Genomic DNA, 24,246 nt, shown 5'->3' with positions numbered 1-24,246 from the left:
ACAAACACCTGCAAGCTTCCCTCCAAGTAGCACACCATCCTGACTTGGAACTATATCATCGTTTCTTCACTATTGCTGGGTTAAAATCCTGGAACTCCCTCCCCAACATTACTGTGTGGCTGTGCCTTTACCACATGGACTGCAGTGGTCCAAGCGGCAGCTCACGGCCACCTCAAGGGTATTTAGGGATGGGCAACAAGTCTTGGCCTTGCCAGCGATGCACACATCCCAAAAATGAATTAAAAAAACACTGCACAAAACCTGAATAAATGAACCATAGGACAATGAATACAAGTTGCTTGCACTGAATCCAAGCTTCCTTTTTCTAAGATTTAATTTGAATTAAATTGGAAGAAAGTCACTGACAGAGGCCTCATAGGAAGTATATGAGTCTGCAAACAATACTGAAAATGTAAGCCCTGAACACCAATTCAATTTAAAGGGGAGGACAAGAGACTGACCAAGCTTTTGCTCATCTGATCTAATATCTCCTTATGCAGCTTGATGTCTATTCTGCTCTGTAATGCTCTTATGAATTCATGCACCACGGAATGTTTTATGACGTTATAGGTTCTGTGTAAGTTGTTGCTGTTGGAACTGTGAAAGGCAAATTTAGCACCTACACACACAGCGTTTTCCAAAATTATGGAATGCAGCAAATGGTGCATGTTGAGAAAATACTCCCAATAGAAGGTACATTTTAGGGAGAAAAAAAAACAAATGCAAACCTCCTGTCTCATAGGACGTTTCAAATTTCAGCTCCATGAAGGAAACCATTCAACTGAAAGTAGCAAGCACCCCCAAAGGGAACCCTACAAATCAACAGGCTTTCTAATCCTGTACTGAGTTTTGGGAAACATAGCATCTGCAGTCTGAAACATTGGCACGCTACATTGTTATGAAGCCGTCTTTGGCACTGCGCAGGCTTTGTTGGAGTCTGCATTTTCACCCACTTGTTTTAAATCCTTACTGACACTGAATCGTCACTGGAGGATGGGGACAACAATCCAGTTTCAGTCCTTCAATGTCAACACCCACCATCCAGCAAAGAAACTGAATAAAATGACTGCATAAAGTTCAATGATTAGTAAACGGACACGGGACGATTTCAAAACAGTACTATTCCTTTGAGGGCCTGGGAAAGCACTGTGCGGCTCCGCAAAAGACGGCTTAATACTACCTGATTTGGCCTCCTCAGTCTTTAGAGTAACCTGCACTGAGTGGAGTTAGGTCATGGTAGGCATCGTACCCAGGTGCTTAAATGGCCATCGGGGTCCCTACTGCCATAACACCAACTGTACCAGACTCCTCCTGCCTGATTTAGGTAGGTACTCCATATCAAGCAGTGTTAAAATCCCCGCAGAGTGACCCCCATGGGGGAGTTACCATGCACACTGGTTCAATGGGCTGAATTATATGAGGGGGTTGGGGGAGTATTACTCACGACCGACACCCGCCCCCGGTTACGAGCCAACTGACTTTTAAAAAAGGCAGCCTGCAGAGATAATACTCTCAGGGCAGCCTTAGCAAGCTGAGAATGGGACTTTGGCCCCTTTTTTTTTGTTCGTTCATGGGATGTGGGCCTCCCTGGCTAGCCCAGCGGTTATTGCCCACCCCTAACTGCTTTTCAGAAGGTGGTGCTGAGCTGTGGTATAGTCCATGTGGTGTAGGTACACCCACAGTGCTGTAAGGGAGGGAGTTCCACAATCTTAACCCAGCGATAGTGAAGGAACGGCGATATATTTCCAAGTCAGGATGGTGACTTGGTGGCAGGTGGTGGTGTGCCCATGTGTCTGCTGCCTTGTCCCAAGTGGTAGAGGTTACTGGTTTAGAGACTGCGGGTTTGGAAGCTGCTGCTGAAGGAGACTTGGTGAGTTGCTATGGGCTGCTTTGTCCTGAATGCTGTTGAGCTTCTTGACTCTTGTGGGAGCTGCGCTCATCCAAGGAAATGGAGAACATTCCATCAAACTCCTGACTTGTGTCTTGTAGGTGGTAGACAGGCTTCGGTGAGTCAAGAGGTGAGTTACTCTCTGCAGAACTTTCAGCCTCTGACGTCCTTTTGTAGCCACAGTATTTAAGTGGCTGGTCCAGTTCAGTTTCTGGCCAATGGTAACCTCCAGGATGTTGATAGTGGGGGATTCAGCGATGGTAATGCTGTTGAATGTCAAGGAGAGATGGTTAGATACTCTCTTGTTGGAGATGATCATTGCCTGGTACTTTTGTGGTGTGAATGTTACTTGCCACTTATCAGCCCAAGCCTGAATATTGTCTGGGTCTTGCTGCATATGGACATGGACTGCTTCAACATTTCAGAATTCACAAATGGTGCTGAACAATGTGCAATCATCAGCTTCCTCACTTCAGGCCTTATGATGGAAGGAAGGTCATTGATTAAATAGCTGAAGATGGCTGAGCCAGGACACTATCCTGAGGAACCTCCTGCGGCAAAGACCTGGGACTAAGATGATCAGCCTCCAGCAACCACAACCATCTTCCTTTGTGCCAGGCATGACTCCAACCAGCGGAAGGTTTTCCCTGTGATTCCCATTGACTCCAGTTTTGCTAGGGCTCCTTGATGCTACACTCTGTCGAATGCTGCCTTGATGTCAAGGGCAGTGACTCTCACCTCACCTTTTAAGTTCAGCTCTTTTGCCCATGTTTGGATCAAGGCTATAATGAGGTCAGGAGTTGAGTGGCCCTGACAGAACTCAAACTGAGCTGAGCAGGTTATTGCTGAGTAAGTGCCAATCTGATTGGCTGGCAGTTGAGTAGTACTAGCAGTGTGAGGGTTCAGTAGTGGCTACTGTTGGGACTACAAGCAGTCCTGAGGAGAAGGAACATGGGTACCAGACTGAAAGATGAGTCTGGGGTTTTTGGATGGGGAAGGATCAGGTCCCTAGGGTGGGCTGGAGGGGGGGGGGGTGGTTGTGGGTTTTAGAGGCCAGTGGGGAGGCACAATGGGCTGTAACATCGTGGGTGGGGTTGGGTGCCTCTATATGCACCCTCCAGAGTAGGTACCCACCACGGCACCCACACCTCCTTCTTGCCTTTTCACCAAAATTGGCAGAAAAGCAGCCTGCCTACTCTCCACTGCTATCCACCACCCAACATATTATGGAGGCAGAGACAGAGGTAGACCCTTAACTAGCCCTTAATTGGCCAGTTAATGGCCTCTATAGGCCTGAGGGCAGGCAGTCTGGCAGATGTACTATGGGGGACAGCTTGGAGGTGGGCAGGAAAGCGTTGGGCTACAGCCACTCATCCTATTTTAGGCGCAACTCCCTGCCTCAAACTCACCCGGTGGGGGGACTGTAAACTTCAGCTCTATATGTTACATATTCCATCTAATTATTTACTTCAGGACATTCAAAATAATTCATTTCATTGAACAGTATTTAAATAGAGCATTATTAATGTGAAGTTACATGTTTCTTGTCAAAGGACAAATGCTGACTTCTGTGCTGAAAAATAGAAATGATTACTTTTAAGTTGCTCCTTAAAATCTTCCTCTTGACCAAGCCTTTGGTCATCCATCCTAAAATTTCCGTTCATGGCTCGGTGTCAAATCCTGTTTAATAATGCTCTTATGAAGGGTCTTGGAATATTTTATTACTGAAGAAGGCGTGATATAAATATGACTTGTTATTGTTGAAGCTGCTCACAGTGACTGCCTCTGGCTACATTTTAATGATCGCCACAGACTGGAAGCCTTGCTAGTGTTTGAATTATTAATGTATCAGTACCATTATGTGCATAAGAACTGCTTCACTTTGGAATTGTTCACCAGGGCTGGGTTACTCCAGAACGGCACACCAGGACTGGGTTATTCCAGAATGGTACACCAGGGCTGGGTTATTCCAGAATGGTACACCAGGGCTGGGTTACTCCAGAACGGTACACCAGGACTGGGTTGTTCCAGAATGGTACACCATGACTGGGTTACTCCAGAATGGTACACCAGGACTGGGTTGTTCCACAATGGTACACCATGACTGGGTTACTCCAGAATGGTACACCACGACTGGGTTACTCCAGAATGGTACACCAGGACTGGGTTACTCCAGAACGGTACACCAGGGCTGGGTTACTCCAGAACGGTACACCAGGACTGGGTTACTCCAGAATGGTACACCAGGACTGGGTTGTTCCAGAATGGTACACCACGACTGGGTTGTTCCAGAATGGTACACCACGACTGGGTTACTCCAGAATGGTACACCAGGGCTGGGTTACTCCAGAACGGTACACCAGGACTGGGTTACTCCAGAACGGTACACCAGGACTGGGTTACTCCAGAACGGTACACCAGGACTGGGTTACTCCAGAACGGTACACCAGGGCTGGGTTACTCCAGAATGGTACACCAGGGCTGGGTTGTTCCAGAATGGTACACCAGGACTGGGTTACTCCAGAATGGTACACCAGGACTGGGTTGTTCCACAATGGTACACCATGACTGGGTTACTCCAGAATGGTACACCACGACTGGGTTACTCCAGAATGGTACACCAGGACTGGGTTACTCCAGAACGGTACACCAGGGCTGGGTTGTTCCAGAATGGTACACCAGGACTGGGTTACTCCAGAATGGTACACCACGACTGGGTTACTCCAGAATGGTACACCAGGACTGGGTTACTCCAGAACGGTACACCAGGGCTGGGTTACTCCAGAACGGTACACCAGGACTGGGTTACTCCAGAACGGTACACCAGGGCTGGGTTACTCCAGAACGGTACACCAGGACTGGGTTACTCCAGAACGGTACACCAGGACTGGGTTACTCCAGAATGGCACACCAGGACTGGGTTACTCCAGAACGGTACACCAGGGCTGGGTTACTCCAGAATGGCACACCAGGACTGGGTTACTCCAGAATGGTACATCAGCATTGTATTATTTCAGAATTGTAAATCAGGACTGGTTTACTCTAGAATTGTAAATCTAGATTGGTTTATTCCAGAATTTGAAATCAGGGTTGGTTTACTCCAGAATTGTACAACAGTACTGGATTACTCCAGAATTAAACACGGAAATGGTTGATTCCAGAAATGCCCAGGAGGTCTGCTTTATCCCAGGAATGTATTAAACCTCCTGGCTGGAAGTCACCTGCCCAGCTAATGGAATGGAGGATCACCCAGGTTTTATATGGGGAACAGGGCCTGTCAGATGCTGATAAACAGAACCTGGGAACAGTCCTCAGCTGTTGGTCCTGTTCTTCTTGAAGTCTGAACGACTGCCTCTCATTCGAGAATTTGATATCTGGAAAGACTATCATGTGGTGAACACTTTAATATCTAGACTAATTCTGAAATGTTTACAGATATCTTTACTGGAATATCTCCAAGTGTTTCCTGGATATGCTGCTTCAGTTTCCCATGAGGAATGCACAGCTCTCTATTAATTTTCTTTGACATTTCCTTTTACAATACAATTTATTGCTTAATAGAGAAGGATCAAAAGGTACACATTTCCCTTTTCATGGTTGGAAAGTACACATTTATATAGAGCGGTTTAATTACTTTTAACAAAAATAAATGAATTGTGCTTTCCACTAGTTGCTGGACTGGGAACTTTGAAAATGCAGCTAAATTAAGTTTGCAATCTTGGAAGTAACCACATCATTACAGCGATGCTGGGCTCAAAGTACGCAATGGCTTGTTGCATTTCCTCACGGGGGTAAAGTTACCCAATGTCCTTTCTGTTTGGATACAGATGAATACACGTTCTAAGAACTATTATTGGTCTGCCACTATTTGCAAATAGTCACTGAATCATCACAGAAGAAGGCTCTTTGGCCCATCATTTGTACCTGTGCCAATTTTAGTTCCAGATCAGTCAAATTTACTATACTCCAAAACTATTTCCCTGGTCTTTCCCAGAATCTTTCAATATTTTTCCTTCGATTATGAAAAGATAATTAGCTGTTGCAAAATGAAAATTACATCTAAGTTATACAATTCAATCCTGTCCAATAACTAAATATTCTAAGCATTGTCTGAATGACTTATTTTGAGAATTGTTTTTGATAGGGAATTATTGAGGGTTTTTTTAAAGAGGTTCTGCCATTAAAAACCCCTAAATTGCATATGTAGCTCTTTGATAGATTTTTAGACTAGAATATTTGATTCTCACAGAACTCAGAAATTAAATAGATGTCAGGTCACGACAAATCCAAAAGTCTCAACTCTTTGGACATTTTGTTTTACCTGTTTAGCACTTGTTATAAGCAGGGATATCCATCACAGGAAAAAACTGTGCACCAATTTTAGATCTTCTCCCTCATATCTTTCACTGGTACATTGATGACTGTGTGGGTGCTGCTTCCTGCTCTCATCCTGAACTAGAAAATTTCATCAACTTTGCTTCCAACTTCTAACCCTCCCTCATCCTCACATGGTCCACTCTTCCTTTCCCTTCCTCAGCTTCTCTATTTCCAGTTCTGGGGATAGGCTATTCACCAATGTCTACAAGATCGCCAACTCCTACAAATAGTTGATTATACATTCTTCCCAGAACCCCCGCCCTCCTTCCCCCCCTCCGCCAACATTTCCCATAAGAAGGCTATTCCATTCCTCCATTTCTATTGCATCTGTTCTGTCAATGCCACGTCACATTTTGATGGGCCTTCCCTCTTCCTCAGTCAAGAATTTCCCTCCACTACAGTTGACAGGGCCCTTGACCACGTCTTTCCTCTTTCCTGTGCTTCTACTCTCAGCCTCTCAACCCTTCATCCTAGAATCACGACAGGGTTCTCTTGACCTCACCTTCCACCACACCAGCTGCCCCATTTAACAGATGATTCTCTGTCATTTCTACCACTTCCGGCACAATGCCACAACCAAACACATCCTCCAATCCCTTCCCTTTCAGCATTCCGATGGGATCCTGTTCGTTCTTCCATCGCCTCCAGCACCTGTTCTCCTTCCCCCAGCATCTTTCCATTTCACATCCTTCCTTCTCACTGTCTATAAAACCATAAGACGTAGGAGCAGATTTAGACCATTCAGCCCATCGAGTCTGCTCTGCCATTCAATCAGATCATGGCTGATCTGATAATCCTCAACTCCATTTTCCTGCCTTTTCCCCATAACCCTTGATTCCCTTACTGATTAAAAATCTGTCTATCTCCAGGACCCAGAACAATCCTTCAGGAGGAAACAGCAATCTACTCATACCTTCTCCAACTTTGTATTCTCTGTTTGCTGCTCACAAAGCAGTCTCCTTTACATCGAGACCAAAGAAAGACGAAGTGATCACTTTGCTGAGCATCCCATTCAGCCCACAAGTGCAACCCTGAGCTTCCAGTCGCTTGTCATTTTAATTCTCCATCCCGCTCAATGCAGGCTTGAGGGAGAACACCTCATCTTTCTACTAGGTACAGTCTTCTGGGCTCAAGACGGACCTAACAATTTTAGATCTCAACTATCGCTCCCATTCTCTTTTGGGCAGCAGATGGTAGCAATGGGGGGATAACTTTGCCAGAGACGTTGAGAGTTGAAGAGACTTGTGAGCTGGTGGGGAGCCCCTATCAGCGCGTAGCTGGCAGGCTGGTCCGCATCCCTGGGCTCTACCTGCCTTTCTTCCACCAAATTCTGGGAGCCTTTTCCTCTTATCCAGGTTTTCCATGCTTCCCTCCTCCTTGGCTTTTCTGCTGCAATCTTTTGTTTCAAATAAAAACAGAAAACGCTGGAAATACTCAGCAGGTCAGGCAGCTGATGCTCCCACCTTCCATCTTTTGTTGCCGTGCTCGTCTCATTATCACCCGATACTGCTTCGTAGCATCATCCCGTTTGTCATTTAAGTTCTCCTCCCCTCGATCTTAACACAGGCTTCTCCTTTTTTTCTAAACTGCCCCCCACCACCCGTCCCGCCTTCTCCCTGGCTCTGTACCTGCTTAAAGGCTGCTCATCTCCAACATCTTCCAGTTCTAGTGAAAGGTCACAGACCTGAAACAACGGCCTGGGTTTTAACCCTGGGCTCACTCTTCACAGGGTGTTCCGAGGTGGGGAAGCGCAGGTTTCCTGGATGTTAGGCATTTTTAACTGCAGGGTTCCTGTAAATTTTCCAGTTGGTTTCTCGCTCACAAGCTGCCTGATTGACAGGCTGAAGGTCTGTCAGGTGAGAAGCCTGCTTCACAAGGCCTCAGCTGAGGAGATCAGATGGGGTGTTAGAGATCATTGGGGTGGGGGTGGGGGCTGGGGGTATCTTGATGGCAGGGTGGGGGAGTCTGGTGGTGGGCAGCGGGCGGGAGGACGGAGAAGACAGGAGACAGATTGCTGGGGTGGGGGTTTGGGGGGGGGGGGGGGGGGGTGTTGTGGGAGGGGTTGCTGGGTATCTTATTGAACCTGTCAAAAATGCTTTCATTCCTCCTGGCCCACAAGCCGTGCTGTAAGAGCACTTACCTCATGGATTCAAACCCTCCCACCTCTGTTCACCTCTCGGGTTTTCCGAGATCTGGGAAGTCCGTCTGGTGTGAGTTAAAAATATTGTGACTGATTAGAAAGCAGCAAGCAGCCTCATAATAATACTTAAATGAACAACTTGCCTCCCACGAGCAGATTGGATGCCCCATTCTCAACGCACCTCCATTAAAACCATTAGTGGGCAGATTCTCAGCAGATCAGGCTCCTGTTTCAGATTTTAACCTCTGACACGACTTCAACCCACTAATTTTGGGGAATTAAGGTCAATGGTCTTTCTCTCCCCACAGGCGTTTCCTGACCTGCTGAATGTTTTCCAGCCTTTATTTCACTATTTTCAATCGCCAGCAAAGAGAAAACAGTATTGTCAAACAAGTCTTAACAACTCAACAACCTGTCCTTCCAGTTCACCTTAGGCTACACACTATCACCAGCTTTAAGTGTAGATTACAAAAGTTCAAAACACTAATCCCAATTACAGTTTGCAGTCTAAAACTCAGTTTGTACAAGGAGCGTACAGCAAACAAGAGCTATACAGTAATAGAATGGTGCATAGCTAATACTCATGGGTCAGAATTTTAAGGCCCCATCATGGCAAGAACGGGGCTGTAAAATGCGGCGAGCCAAACTAAAGTCCATGGACTTCCACTGACTTCAGCAGGACCGTAAAATCCCGCTGTCGTAAAATTCTACCCGTGGTGGATATTCTTTGATAGATGACTTTTATGTTCCCCGTGATGATAACCAAGGATTAGTATCACAAGCCTAATACCATAGACACCTCTACACTAGACACTGAGCATTTGAAGATACCACCGTCATTTCAGCCTAACAGGCATCCTCATCCTTCAGCGCCTCGGGTAATGCTCATAATTAATGCTTTCCTACAGCCAACATTGTATATAATGGTGTGCTACTTTATAAGGATTAACATCGACTGGTATTAGCGTCAGGCTGTCAAATCTACTTGTAATTCTAATCCCCATCAGTAAGCGATACCCTTCACGAATGATAATAGCTCATCTCCTTAGGCTGAATTTGACTGTGGGTCTCCAAACACAATTGGTACTCAACAAGATCCCCTCTTTATCCAGTTGCATCAACTAGTGCTATCAAAATACACAGTTCAAACGGAAGAGCTGAATTATTAGAGGCTGTTTACAAACGGCACATTTTACCAGCTGTATGCAAATATGATCCAAATCTGTTTGTCTAAATATAGAAGCATCTTTGACAATGAGCTATATTTTCAAAGTCAACTCACCTGCTGTTCCCCTTTATGTAATAAATCCTAAATGTGCCATTTTGTTGTATTTTATTCCTAGGTTCTCAGATCTCAGTGCAAGTAGAATATTGCTCGTCACCTATTATATATCAGCGGTAAATTACACACTTGACATGGCTACCAGGATTCCCAGAATCCAATCTTATATGAACAAAAATTAGGAGCAAGGGTAGGCCATTTGGCCCATCAAACCTGCTCCACCATTTGATAAGATCATGGCTGATCTGATTATGGCCTCAACGTCTGGAGTTCATTTAACCTACCCACCTGGCAAGAAGCTGACTTGATCCATTCCTTTGCACTCCGACCTAGTTAACTGCCCATTGATTTCAGGGTGTACAGCAGGCTGATGACCCAAACCCATCCCTCTCCCACCCAGAGGCTTTAAACAGCTGTGATCCGCTTTCCGAACCTTCTGATTTACTTAGTTTGTGCCAGGGGTTGTTCCTCTGGGTCCCTGACCACAGCTTTCTGCCACCTGGGATTTCACTCCTGCCCACCAGCCGGTTCAGTGGGTTTGACCGGGAGAGGCCAACAAGCTCCAGGCAAATGAGGCCTGCCCATTAAAACTCGCTGGGCCTCTCTCACCGAGGAGAGCGTCCAGATCCACTGCCTGTCTCAGAACCTCCTGTCCCATCCCAACCCAAATTCAAATCAACCTCCAAACCTCAGTGAACAATTTCTGACTCTAGTTCATTCCTGCCAGAGCCTCAGACCTGTGTAACTCCCGCCCCCCCCATTCTTCAGTTCTTTCTCACTCTGATAATCATTAGGTTTCTAAAACCCAAGCATCACTGAGTCACTAGTTCCTGATTTGCTGCTTCCTCCCTTTCAAATCTGCATTATGTGTTATCATTTTGGCTTCTCAATAAGGGAAAGATCACAAAAAAGTATAATTGAAATTTGTGAAGTGCAACCTCATTCCATACGTAAATACTGCACTGACTAGACCTAATCTCAAACACTAACAGAGAAATGAATTGCTTAGATGCCTATGAATGTGTGCACTTGGATTGAAAGGTCAGAAGTATAGAATGAAAAGGGACAACCTTCCCAACACACGTACTCTACGAAATGAATTTAAACTCCTGAAGGACTACAGGATGATACCAGGGCTTAGAGAATTAAATAATGAGATCAGGGTGCATAAACTTGGCTTGAGCTAAGGAGATTGAGGGACGATCTGACTGTAGTGTTTAAAAGGATAGAAGGATTTGATGGGGTAGATACAGAGAAACTACTTTCTCTTCTGGGAGAATCTTAAAAGTGGAGGTAGGCCATTCGGAATGGTAAAAGAAATCTGGAATTCCCTCATGCAAGATGGCTGTGGATACTAGGACAACTGGAGCTCTTCCAGACTGAAGACCATTTTTGTTATGTAAGGGTAGCAAGGGAAATGGAGCTAAGGTGAGTAAATGGACTGGAGTACAGGTTAGCCATAATCCAGCTGAATGATGGGAACAGACTCAAGAAGCTAAATGGCCTCCTCTTGTTCCTATTTTCTCAGGTGAGTGACCAACAGATGACTCTAGCATAAGGGGTGACATTTCTCCACGTACTTTCTAGCGAACCTGTGGTAAAAGTGCAGCCGACGCTATTCCACTGGTTTCCCTGGAGTGATGTACACATGCCAATGATTTTCTGACATGCTCTCCCTGCGGGCAAGGCTCCACAGCAGGAGTGTGCGTTCAGTGAACCCTCCCATTTATGTTTTGGTTATCCCACTTGACAATCTTCATCAGTCAAATGAGATTAAAACAAGTCACTGCTACAGTGCCAAGTAATGGAAATACACATAATTCACTACTCAAAATGATAAATGTACAAGGGATCAGCTAATATAATGTTATGTTAAAAATCTATTATTCTGTTCCACACAAAGGTATTCCACATTTTACTTTTATGTCATATAGGGAGAGTTTTTTTGTAACCTAAGTCAAGGTAGAAAGAAATCCTGCCTTTATTGAAGGCGCAGTAGCAGTCACGTTGGGCTGGATTTTCATCCTCAGGGTAGGTAGCGAGAGTCAGGAAAACTCCCAGCTTGGCCCACCCACCTCGGGAGAAAATGCTAACAAGGTCTGGACTTTCATTTCGGAGGTGTATTTAAGAACGAGATAGATAGGTTCTTGATTGGTAAGGGGATCAAAGGTTACAGGGAGAAGGCGGGAGAATGGGGCTGAGAAACTTATCAGCCATGATTGAATGGCGGAGCAGGCTCAATGGGCCGAATGGCCTAATTTCTGCTCCTATGTCTTATGGTCTTGTGGGTGGGGGGGGGGCGCAGGTATGGACTGCAGTCGGGCCAGATGACACAGGAAAGGTTCGGAGGCAGCCGCAGGGGTAGCTGTGACGGACTGTTTAAAAGGCCTGCCTCAGTGCACTTTGGCCCCTCATGCTTTCCATGCTATGGTATGTCCCCCAATCACCCTCTATGGCAAAGTTTTGGCACTTTCATGCCTATCCACCCCTTTACACTGTATAGGACCAATGAACCCTATAATTACAGTAGGATGTATAAAAATAGCTTTCATAAGTCATTCATTGATAACTGCCCACTTTCTTAAAAAAAGAACACCTTTTTACTACAGGCTAATAAATGTTTCAATTGTCCAGACCATTTGAAGTATCAATAGCTGAAACTGTATGCACTTGAAACCTCTTAATCTTGTATAAATAAACATTGTGCAATTGATAGAAGAGATCAAAGAGTCAGAGCTAGGAAGAGGCAGAGGGGGACTAGGACATGCCTTTCCCTGCAATGGTGCTGGTCAGGTCAGGAATTCAGGGTGTGGGCTCACCATTCAAACCAGCTGGCACCTAGTCCTGTTAATAATCGGAAACCCTGGGAATGGGGTCAGGAATCCCAGAATTGGGTCCGGCTTGCCATTTTAAAGGTCTGCTGGGTTTTGTGACCGCAAAAATGCAGCTTGTTTTCTTAGTCCATATTTCCATTTGTTAATGTTTCCTTTTTTAAAAAAGACTTGCACTTGTAAAACGCTTTTCATGGCCATGGATGTCTCAAAGTGCTTTACAGTCAATGAAATACTTTCATAGGGTAGTCATTATTGTAATATAGGAAATGCGGCAGCCAATTTTTTCACAGCAAGCTCCCAGAATGGCAATGTGATAATGATCAGATAATCTATTTTTGTGATGTTGATTGAGGGATAAATATCGATCTGGACACAGGAATAACTCCCCTATTCTTCTTCCAAAATAATTCCATAGGGCCTTTTACACCCACCAAAGGGGCCTCAGTTTAATATTTCATCTGAATGATAGCACATCTGACAGTGCAGCACACTTGCAGTACTGTACCGGAGCAACAGCCTTGATTTTTGTGCTCTAGTCCTGGTAGTGGGATTTGAACCTGGAACTTTGTGACTCGGAGATGAGAGTGCTACCAAGTGGACCACAGATTCATTTTCAGGATGTGGGTGTCACGGTCAGGACTGAAATTTATTGCCTTGTTGCCCAGAGTTTGAAACAACAGGATAACTTGTTACAAAAACAGAAAGCGCTGGAAAAACTCAGCAGGTCTGGCAGCATCTGCGGAGAGAGAAACAGAGCTAATGTTTCAAGCCCAATATGATTCTTTTTTGGAAACTCAAGACATTAACTCTGTTTCTCTCTCCACAGATGCTGTTGCATCTGCTAAGTTTTTCCAGTGCTTTCTGTTTTCACTTCAGATTTCCAGCATCTGCAGTACTTTGCTTTTAGGATGGCTATTGCTAGGCCACTTCAGAGGACAGTTAATCGTCAACCACACTGGTGCAGGACTGGAGTCACAGGTAGGCCGGATCAGTAAAGACTGCAGGCTCTCTTTTGTGAAGAAGAACCAGTTGGGTTTTGATTATATCTTCATATTTTTACTGACAACTTTTTAATTCTAGGTTTCAAATTCTCAAACTGCAATGGTGGAATTTGAACTGAAGGTCTCTGGATGACAAGACCACAATGCTACCATTCCCAGCTACATTTATTTCTCGATCCAACAGTTAAAGTAGAGAAAGAGAAAATCCTACAAAGGTTGCCTTATTGTCTAAAATTCCCAAAGCTTTAATAGGAGCACAAGGTCAGTATGTTATGCATTACATAAAGTAAACTTTGAACCAATTACTAGAAACAGGAAGGCATCCTCCCCTCCAGGCTTTTTAATTTACCGTACAGACTTGGGCTATCCGTGATACAATCGTGTTCTCAAAAAAGTCAAATTCTTTGCCAGTTTCGCTGAAGAAGAAATAGACTTTTCCATCGTCTGTATTGGGATTCTTTGCAGAGGATCTCTCCCAAATAAACTCTGAACCTACAAACACTGGATCTGTAAAACAAGTAATAGACAGTTTAAAAATATGTCTAGCTCCATGAGTTAAATACAAACCATCGGTGCCCCTGGCTATGGAATGCAAGGTTGCAAGCAATGCTAACATTTGACTGGTGTTCACTGACAAAGCTAATTGAATGAGACTTTTCTTTATAGAGCGATGTTGGATTGCTTTAAACGCTGAATAGCAAATGCTGTGTAGAATCAGAAAGTTAAGGGTCTGGCTTTTACACGACTGAGCTGAGCAGCACATGATGTTCCACCCACTAAAATAATCAGGCATAAAATTCCTGCATTAAATCAAGGTTATTGGAGTTCTCCTTGCGGTGAAAATCTGTCTCAGCTAACACCGAGCCTGGCACAAGAATCTATGTTATACAGAGAAGTAAATGTACACAATGAATACCTGTACTCAATAAACTGTCCTTCTGTCCGGACAGCAACAAAATGGTTAAAGGCAAGACTTCAGTTGCCATTAATGTTTTACTTCATCTCAGCCAGGCTCAGTAAAACATCGCCAGTGATAAGAGAAGTCCAAATGGAAAGTTTATTGATACTTTTAGTTCAGCTATGTCACCAAGAAAGAAATGCCAGAATATTCATTGCCTGTGATCAGGACCTGCAGTCTCATAAATCTCTTGAAGTGCATGTGGATATTTGCCTCAGGGTCCAAACTAGAATCTGTTGAGCTAAGTGACTGCTCCACTATCAAGAGGCTCTGGTTGTCTGCAGCTACATTAAGCAGCCACCTCTTACATAACCCTGTTATTTTCATGTAAGTTCACTTTCAATTTCTATTGCTTGTCCAGAGGAAGTTTAGTGCATTATAGCCCTATAAAGTTAATGCTGCAATATATTAATTAATAAAAAATCTGGAGAGTCATACTTGATGGGTTAAAATTACATAGAATTACAGAGGTAAATGCTAACATGCTTTTTTGTGGACACATAACCCACTCATTTGGTAAATGCATCAGTTCAGAAGATTGTGCATCTGACTTTCTATTATTAGTTGTGCTCGCACTGCCTAAGCATGTCATACCTTAACATACTCGACCTCAGTTATACTGAACCTTGAGTGTTATTCTGAGATTCAAAGGCAGCTTGGTATACAGTACCAGGGTGGGAAGAGCTTGGCAGGATAGGAGAATTTGGCAGGACACATGGGTTTGTCAGGAAAGAAGTGTTTGGTAGGGTGGCAGAGTTTGGTAGGACAGGAGAGTTTGGTGGAGGGGGTGAGTTTGGTGGAGGGGGTGAGTTTGGTGGAGGGGGTGAGTTTGGTGGAGGGGAGAGTTTGGTGGAGGGGAGAGTTTGGTGGAGGGGAGAGTTTGGTGGAGGGGAGAGTTTGGTGGAGGGGAGAGTTTGGTGGGGGGAAGAGTTTGGTGGGGGGAAGAGTTTGGTGGGGGGAAGAGTTTGGTGGGGGGAAGAGTTTGGTGGGAGAGTTTGGTGGGTGGGTGGGAGAGTTTGGTGGGGGGGAGAGTTTGATAAGGGGAGAGTTTGGTGGGGGGGGATAGTTTGGTAAGGGGAGAGTTCGGTAAGGGGAGAGAGATTGGTAGGGCAGGACACTTTGGTAGGGTGGAAGAGTTTGGCAGGGTGCAGGGACTTGGTAGTACCATGCTGTTTAGCAAGGCAGGAGCTCTTCTTGCAAGTTGTCATCACATCAGAGGTACACAGAGCCTTGTTCCCAGGTATTTCTTAATCTAGCTGCTTGCATTGATCTGCCTTTGGATTTTCTCTCCTCCTTGTGGAGTAGCATCTATCCTGTCCTCTACACCTCCCTTTAATGGCATAGCTGAGATCAGCAATCATCAGTGATCCCACCTCTCTGTGCCACCTTTACACACCAGCAACACCACTCTGAAAAATGCCTTTTTGATGTGGGCTGAATGATTATTTTTAAGACATCCTTCCTAAGAATTCACATTTCAGCATTTGTTGCCTGATACTTACCCTGGAGCCAATTGAGAGAGTTCTCAGTTTTTAAGGGTGGTTTATTACCCAGGCTTCTTGAAATGATTGGCTCATTTCCCTGAAAATTGCTGACAGTTCCTGCGTACAATTCTCCTTCTGGTAAAAATAAAGACAAACACAGATTAAAAATATCCATAGAATTCTGTGTTTAATAAACAATCTTTACATATTTATATATCTAATATTAATCGTCCAAATGTAAAACACAAAGATCTACATTGAACCCAACCATTTAAAGAATGAAACAAAAATATAGCACCTCACTGATTCAGTGCTTTTTCTTTATTCATTCATGAGTTGCAAGTATTGCTGGGAAGGTCAGCATTTATTGCCCATCCCTAGTTGCCCTTGTGAAGGTGGTGGTGAGCTGCCTTCGTGAACTGCTGCAGTCCATGTGGTGTAGTTAAACCCACAGTGCTGTTAGGGTGAGAGTTCCAGCATTTTAACTCAGCAACAGTGAATAAACAGCGATATAGTTCCAAGTCAGGATGGTGTGTGGCTTGGAGGGGAATTTGCAGATGATGGTGTTCCCATGCACTTTCTGCCCTTGTCCATTTAGGAGGTAGAGGTTGTGGGTTTGAAAGGTGCTGTTGAAGGAATTGTGGCTGCAGCGCATCTTGTAAATGGTACACATTGCTGCCCCTGTGTGTCAGCGGTGGACAGAACGGATGTTGGAGGTGGTGGATGGGGCACCAAACAAGTGCGCTGCTTTGTCCTGGGATGTTTTGAGCTCCTTGAGTGTTGTGGGAGCTGCATTCATCCAGGCAATTGAAGAATATTCCATCCACACTCCTGACTTGTCCCTTGTAGATGGTGGACAGACTTTGGGAAGTCAGAAGGTGAGTTATTCACTGTAGAATTCCCAGCCTCTAACCTAGTCTTGTAGCCAAAGTATTTATATGGTTCGTCCAATTTTGTTTCTGGTCAATGGTGACACCCAGGATGTTGTCAGTGGGGAATTCAGCGATGGTAATGCAATTGAATGTTGAGGGGAGGTGTTTAGACTGTTCCTTGCCTTGATGGTTATTGCCTGGCACTTGTATGGTGCAAATGTTAGTTGCCACTTCTTAGACCAAGCCTAAATCTTGCCCAGGTCTTGCTGCATTCAAGTACTGACTGTTTCAGTATCTGAGGAATTGCAAATGGGGCTAACACTGTGCATTCATTAGTGAACATCCTGACTTCTGATCTTATGATGGAAGGAAGGTTATTGATAGAACAGCTGAATATGGTTGGGTTTAGGACACTACCTTGAGGAACTTCTACAGAGACATCCTGGGACTGAGATGATTGGCCTCCAATGACTACAACCTTGTGCTAGCTCTGATTCTAGCCACTGAAGTGTTTCCTCCCCGATTCCCATTGACTTCAATTTTACTAGGGCTCCCACACTCTGTCAAATGTGGCCTTGATGTCAGGGGTGCAGTCACTCTCACCTCCCCTCTGGAATTGAGCTCTCTTGTCCATGTTTGGAGCAAGGCTGTAATGTGTATAGCATTGAAACCTGCAGATTGAGCGGAATCGACAGAAACAGAAGTGGCCATTCAGCTCCTCATGCCTGTTACACCAACTAGATGATGGCTGATCTGCACCTCAACACCATTAACCCACCTTTGCTCCATATCCTTTGTAACCCTAACCTAACAAAAATCTGTCAACCTCAGTCTTGAATCCCAATTGATCCAGTCTCTACAGACTTCTTGGGGAGATACTTCAAGATTTCTACTACCATTTGTTTTAAGAAGACTTTCTCAATCTCCCTCTTTGGCCTGGCTCTCCTTTTAAGATTTGCTATCTAGTTCTGGACTCCCCCAACGAGAAGAGGCATTTTCTCTTTATCTGAATCCTTTTTCAATTTAAAGAACTCAGTTAGATTACCATTCAATCCTCTAGATGCCAGGGAAGGAAAAACTGACAGAAGCTTCTGGAAGAGTTGAATCCATTGGCAGAAACGGTGTTTGATCAGCAAAGTGATCGCTGTTGTTAACTGGGATTAAGATGTGTGTTCCAACCACCAACCCTATAATCTGACAGTTTACTGGCTCAGGGTACTGCCTCATTTAATGAGTTTTAATCATATATTGGGTAAGAACTGCTTGAAACCGGCTTTTACCCACCAACCATAATTGCAGTCGACTTATAGGTTGGGTCAAAGGGACATCGGCCTTTTCCATCTTCCATTAAGAGATTACCATTGGGACCTTTTGCAAGAGAGAAGTCGGTGGTAAGCTACGAGGAAAAGATAATAGATTACACTTTGCGCAACTTCCTGGTGACATTTTACCTCTTAATATCTAAAGGCAGCAGTGTCAACACTTACAATGTAGGCACAAGTGGGGCTGAAAGCATAGGTTCCACAAACATAAATGTGTGTACTGTTCACCTGGAGGAGGATCTTGATGTAATTGAAGCAATCACTCTGCAACCAGACAAACATGTTAGAACCTATCGCTCACTGTTGGTCTTAAATGTACCTCAACAGTTAATTCTCATAGCAAGGAGCCTTACCGATAAGCTTTTGCCCTTAAAATGACATTCGTTCCTCTTTTGCTCTGGGGCTTCCCAGATAACCTGTAAAGGGTATATGAATAAAGTTAAAGAACTTGCATTAACATTTGAAAATGGGTTTCAACATCTGTTCCAGAAATTATTCCATGTAAATAACAACAACCTTTCACTAGCTTACCTTCAGCTAGAGTACCGTCAAAGGGAGGGAATAGCACAGTATTTTGTTCCAGCAGCAGGAGGCACCAATAATCTGTTGACAATTTTTTAAGCTCGCTGGCACCAGATGTTTAGGCATTATTTGGGTCAGGGATACTGAGGATATGGCTTAACCCAACACTTGGTTGGACATTTTCCAGGTGTCCTTTGGTTGTAAAGGCGTTAGGCCACTTCATTTACGTCGAGGTGTCTAGAAAATGGCTTAACTCCATATTAGGTTCATTCTACACAGCGTGGTACAATCTCAACCCCTTGAATTCTTTGTGTGGGGCTAGCTGGGTAGGTTAGCTCAGTTGGCTAGATGGCTAGGCAGTGGTGTAGAATGATGCCAACAGTGCGGGTTCAATCCCCTGAAGGCTGTCTCCTTGCCTTGCTTCATGCTTGATGTGAAGTAGTGCCCCTCAAACTATACAATCCCTTGTCTCTCTCTAACAGAGGGAGAAGCCTAGGGTTCCTCATAGACTATGGCTAACTACTGATGTGTTTGCCTACCTGTCCATGCCCCTTGAGCACCCAAGTTTGGCTTCGTAAATCCACTCAACAGCAGGGTATAAACAGTACTGCACACAAGTACTGCTGCGCTGCTGGGAATATAGAAGCAGCCATTGTCCATTTGGCCCTTCAAGTCTACGGTGCCATTCAACAAGATCTTGGCTGACCTTTTATCTGACCTCCATCTTCCTGAGGCTCTGTTCTGCGATCAAATGTATTTCCCAGTGACAGGAGGAATGAGTGAACACGAGAGTTTGATTGTGGAATGAGCAGAAGGAGCCAATTACCACATAGTTATTTGGCTGCCTCCCATTATAACAGGGAGGCCTCCCTTTTCAGCAGCTCCTGTCAGTCGTGATTGGCAGCCACATTAAGATGCACACAGTCACCCCTTTGAGATGTTTCTAGATAGTTTCCTATTTGAAGGCTGGATTCTGTGGGGAATTTATGGCCACCTTCTAAACAATCGACTAATGCAACTCCTTAAAAACCAACTCATGCTTCATAACAGTTGATGTCCCTCAGGAGAAAGCGTTTAATCATCTCGTCCTAAAATACCGAAAAGTGCACTTTTTGTGTCTTTACTTACAATAAAGAGAATAATTTAAAAAAGAACAGCATTCTGAGAGATTTTTTTAAAAACGACATGAACCATTTCCTATGCAGAGAATCCCTCTAACTAATGTAAAATCAGCGAGGAAATAAACCTAACAGAGGACTAGAGGAATTGGATGGGATCCCTGTCTAATGTCAAAAACCATCCCTTGCTGTGTTTCTGTGACACACTGGGAAAACCATTTCCATTATAATCAGTGATTTACCACTGTCCTTTTCTCAGGGGTAATCGAATTTGGTGAATGACTGTTTCTATCAATAAAGGCGTACAATTCAACAAAACTCTTCATACGTTACTGATGTGTTTGCCTACCTGTCCACGCCCTTTGAGCACCCAAGTTTGGCTTTGTAAATCCACTCAACAGCAGGGTATAAACAGTACTGCAATGTTCAATTTAATTTGCTTTTAGAAATTAATCTGCAGTCAGTAAAAGGGTTCAACACTGTGGTGATAGTTTTGGTGGCAATGGTCAGTGTGGGTACTGATACCGACTGATATTAGTAACAGGGATTTATCTTGCTCTCTAGGAAAGTGGTTCTGTGAAATTCTGGTTATAAATATTCAATTCAAGATTGTTAACCAGAGGAGCTGCACTGGCTCATTTCATGGAGATATCTAGCTGCCGCTGACCTGGTAACCTTAAAACCAATTGGATCACTTCAGTCAGGTCTGGGATGAGGCTGCCTCAAAATTGACAACCGAGACAACAGAGGATTTGTCTTCACAGCCTTTGGGAAGCTGGGCTCATGTTGGTTCGGTAATTACACAACATGAGTGACTGACAGGAGTAGATATCCTGTCAGTCACCCTGCCAGCGAGAGGAGCCCAATACCTAATGGCAGAGATGGTGGGGGGAGGGGATTGAGGGACATTTGCTAAAATAATGTGACAGAACAGTATCTCTGTGGCTCTGTGTCCTGTATCTGGGTGTACAACTCTGACAGCTGACAGCAATATGTGATTTGATAGTGGAAATCTAGTTTCCAATGGATATGCGTCTACAGTCAAAAGAAATTTTCCTTCATACAATAGCACTAATTATCCGTTAATTCTTAAATTGATGACAGTTATAAGAGACTATAAAGAGAAGTAACAAAATATGACAGCACTAATTTGCCCAGTGTCAAGATACCTTCCCATCACCTTACAGATATAAATATGAATATACCTCATTTTTGAATTTATTGGGAGCAATATCTGAAACATCCAAGGAGAAAATAGCATCTCTTGCACCAACATAGAGCACTCCTCGCTCAGCACTCAGCAGCAGCTTGGTGTAGTTCCGCACTCCATCTCGGTAGAAATGTTTGACTGGTCTGTCTGTGTTATCTGCGAAAGGAGGAGCCACATGGGTTAGAGAAAGTGACATGATCCCTTCCTCAGAGAGGGAGTTGACAGCAGCTTCTAGCTCAGGTTGGTCAGGCCTTATGGAAGTTTTACTTTATGCAGGATGGTGGGGTTGGGGGCAGTGCGGGGTGGGGGGGTCATTAATGGTTTAAAAACTGAAGCTCAAATGGATGCAGTAGAATCATAGAATGTTTACTGCACAGAAGGAGGCCATTCAGCCCACATGTCTTTGCTGGCCATCTGAAGGAGCAATTCACCCAGTGCCACTCCCTTGCCTTTTCCCCATATCTCTGAAATGTTTTCCTTTTCAGATAATGATCCAATTCCCATTTGAAAGTCTTGGTTGACCCTGCCTCCACCACATTTTAGGGCAATCCAGATCCTAACCACTCGCTGTGAAAAAGTTGCTCTGCATGTCGCCATTGCTTCTTTTGCCAATTACCTTAAATCTGTGTCCTCTGGTTCAATGCGAACAGGTGCTCCATATCTACTCTGTCCAGACCCCTCATGATTTTGGATACCTCTGTCAAATCTTCTCTCAACCTTCTCTTCTCCAAGGAGAACAGTCCCAATTTCTCCAATCTTTCCATAAAACATTTGAAGTCAAAATATTTATGCAAACGTTTTTGGGTTTCTTTTCAAAGGTAGCGAGGAAAGGATTCAGAAAGGAAGGTTTTGCATCTATGTGATGCCTTATTAATTCATGCCTCTAAAAGTAACACACGAATTTTGAGGTGCAATCCATGTAAATGACTGAGTGACCAGCTGATCTGTTTATACTGGTTGTGGTTGTGGGAGCAATGATGGCCTAAACACTGGGAGGTCTTCCCATTTCTTTGAACAATGCCATGAGATTGTTTATGCGACATCAGCAGATGGGGTTTTGGTTTAACAGATCATTTGAAAGATGGCACCTCCAACAATGCAGCACACTCCCAGCACTGCACCTGAAGTTTCAGACGAGATAATCTGCTTTAGCCTGTAGTGGTCTTGAACCTCCAATCATCTGACTTAAAGACCACAAAACAGCAAGCTGGCACTTAACTATACTTAGAAGATATGAACAGCCAATTTTTTAAGGCCAATTATGTTAAAATGGGAACTAATTTACATCTGCACACCCTGGTTTAAATGTCCGTGGCCCTTTAAACCCATTTAAACTGAAGACTGGATTGTCTTTTACTCCCTTTGTGCAACGGCATGGGAGCTAGACCAGTTACTCTTTAAAACAGTCCTTTAAGCTGCACCATCATAACGTGATGTACTGTGTGGTGGAGGCTGATTTAATCATGGCTTTCAACAGATAATTGGATCATTATCTGAAAAGAAAGAATTTGCAGCGCCAAGGGGAGTAGCACCAGTGAGTTGTTCTAACAGGGAGCCAGCACAGACACAATGGCCCGAATGGCCTTCTACTATGCTATGGCCATTCTATTATTCAATGGAAACAACTTTAATTCCATGAGCGAACCATCTGGACATTAAAAACCCTTCTCTGGTGACACTGCAAAAATGTTACAGGGAAATTCGTGAGCTTAAATATTTATGAAACATTACTCTTTCTATTCTAAATATTGATACCCGTCACTTTGCCTGTGTCTAATTATATTTTAATGGCTGCCAAAATGTCATATTTGAACTAAGGTCAAGAAAAAATGAGTAAACAGTCATCTTTGGATATAACTTGAATATAAACACAGTCGGTTCAATATTCTAGGCACTGAACTAGGAAGGGGAAGATTTAACAAATATCATAAATTTATTAATTTTTCAATAGCCTCTGGCTTCATTACTCACAATGTCCATGCTGGAATTTTGAATAAAGAGTTACACTGGGGAAATAAAATTGACCCAAGCAGAGTGCAGACTTATATTAGTCTTTGTGGCACCTATTTGCTTATTCTTGAGAAACCAGTGAATACTGGTTTCAGTGCTGTGAAGATCAATTCACTTCTCCATGCTCAGTCAGGATTCCAGCATGCTGACACAAAACTAAACTGCAAATTAATTTGAATTGATTAATAATTTAGCACGCTGATTAGTTTACATGCTACCATCAAATCCAATGACATTTTGCTGCTATCTCATTTCAGGGTTTGTGTCCGTACAATTATTTTGAGAGTTACTGGTTGAGCCTCAGGTGGAGTATTGCATCTATTTATGGACACCACATTTTAGGAAGGATGTCAGGACCTTGAAGACAGCGTTGAGGAGATTTACCCGAGGGGCACCAGGGACGAAGGATGTCAGTTATGTAGATCGGAGATTGGAGAAGCTGGGATTGTCTTCATTAGAGCAGAGACGGTTAAGAGGAGATTTGATAGATGTGTTCAAAATGATGAAGGATTTTGGTAGAGTAGGGGGAAACTGTTTCAATTGGCAGGAGAGTTGGTAACCAGAGGTCACTGATTTAAGATTATTGGGAGACGAATGAGGAGGAGAATATTTTTACACAGCAAGGTGCTTTGATCTGCAATGCGCTGAGAGGGATGTGGAAGCAGATTCAGTTGAAACTTACAAAAGGTAAATGGATAGATATTGAAAAGGAGAAATCAGAAGGTCTATAGGAAAAGAGTGGGAGGAGTGGGGCTAATTGGATAGTTTTTTTCAAAGAGTCAACACAGGCATGATGGGCTGAATGGCCCCTTCTATGCTGTAAGATTCTGCAACACTACAAAGAATTTGTTAACAACTTGTCTTTATTACGTTACATTGAGCTTCTTCATTTTATTCTCTTCTACTTTATAAGACAACATGTGCAATCAAAATAAAAGTGTTGGCTTCCTGGCAAGTTATTCAGGAATGTGTCAAAAACGTTGCTGTTTGAACAGCATTTCTCTCGAGTTTCAATTCGCGATAATGGGTTCAAATTCAGAGCAAAATGGGTGGGACTGGAGAGAGTACATTTGAGCAGACCCTTCGCCTCTGCTCTGGGACCCGAGTTTGAAACAGACCCAATGAGAAAGATAAAATGGAAATCTCCGCTTGTCTAATGGCTGCAAGAGCTGATGTCTGAAAAGACTTTTGCTGACCACAAGCCCACAGTAGAAAACTCTCAGAAATA

At 43.9% G+C, this 24,246-nt stretch overlaps 1 protein-coding gene across 13 annotated transcripts in view; it reads right to left on the bottom strand.

The window, feature by feature from the left end:
- sema4ba (sema domain, immunoglobulin domain (Ig), transmembrane domain (TM) and short cytoplasmic domain, (semaphorin) 4Ba) overlaps positions 1-24,246 on the bottom strand; it is a 439,407-nt gene that overhangs the window by 37,721 nt on the left and 377,440 nt on the right. For all 13 annotated transcript variants that reach the window (XM_041174645.1, XM_041174643.1, XM_041174648.1 and 10 more), the window contains 6 exons: positions 21,004-21,164; positions 18,512-18,574; positions 18,324-18,422; positions 18,121-18,232; positions 15,983-16,099; positions 13,872-14,029 (listed from right to left, as the gene is read on the bottom strand). In XM_041174645.1, the coding sequence (XP_041030579.1) occupies positions 13,872-14,029; positions 15,983-16,099; positions 18,121-18,232; positions 18,324-18,422; positions 18,512-18,574; positions 21,004-21,164 (710 nt within the window). The remainder of the gene's footprint in view (positions 1-13,871; positions 14,030-15,982; positions 16,100-18,120; positions 18,233-18,323; positions 18,423-18,511; positions 18,575-21,003; positions 21,165-24,246) is intronic.

This window comes from Carcharodon carcharias, chromosome 26, assembly GCF_017639515.1.
Source record: "Carcharodon carcharias isolate sCarCar2 chromosome 26, sCarCar2.pri, whole genome shotgun sequence".
In the NCBI taxonomy this organism is placed as follows: Eukaryota; Metazoa; Chordata; class Chondrichthyes; order Lamniformes; family Lamnidae; genus Carcharodon; species Carcharodon carcharias.
The sequence above is the reverse complement of the archived record's forward strand: the minus strand, read 5'-3'. Positions and strand labels throughout refer to the sequence as shown.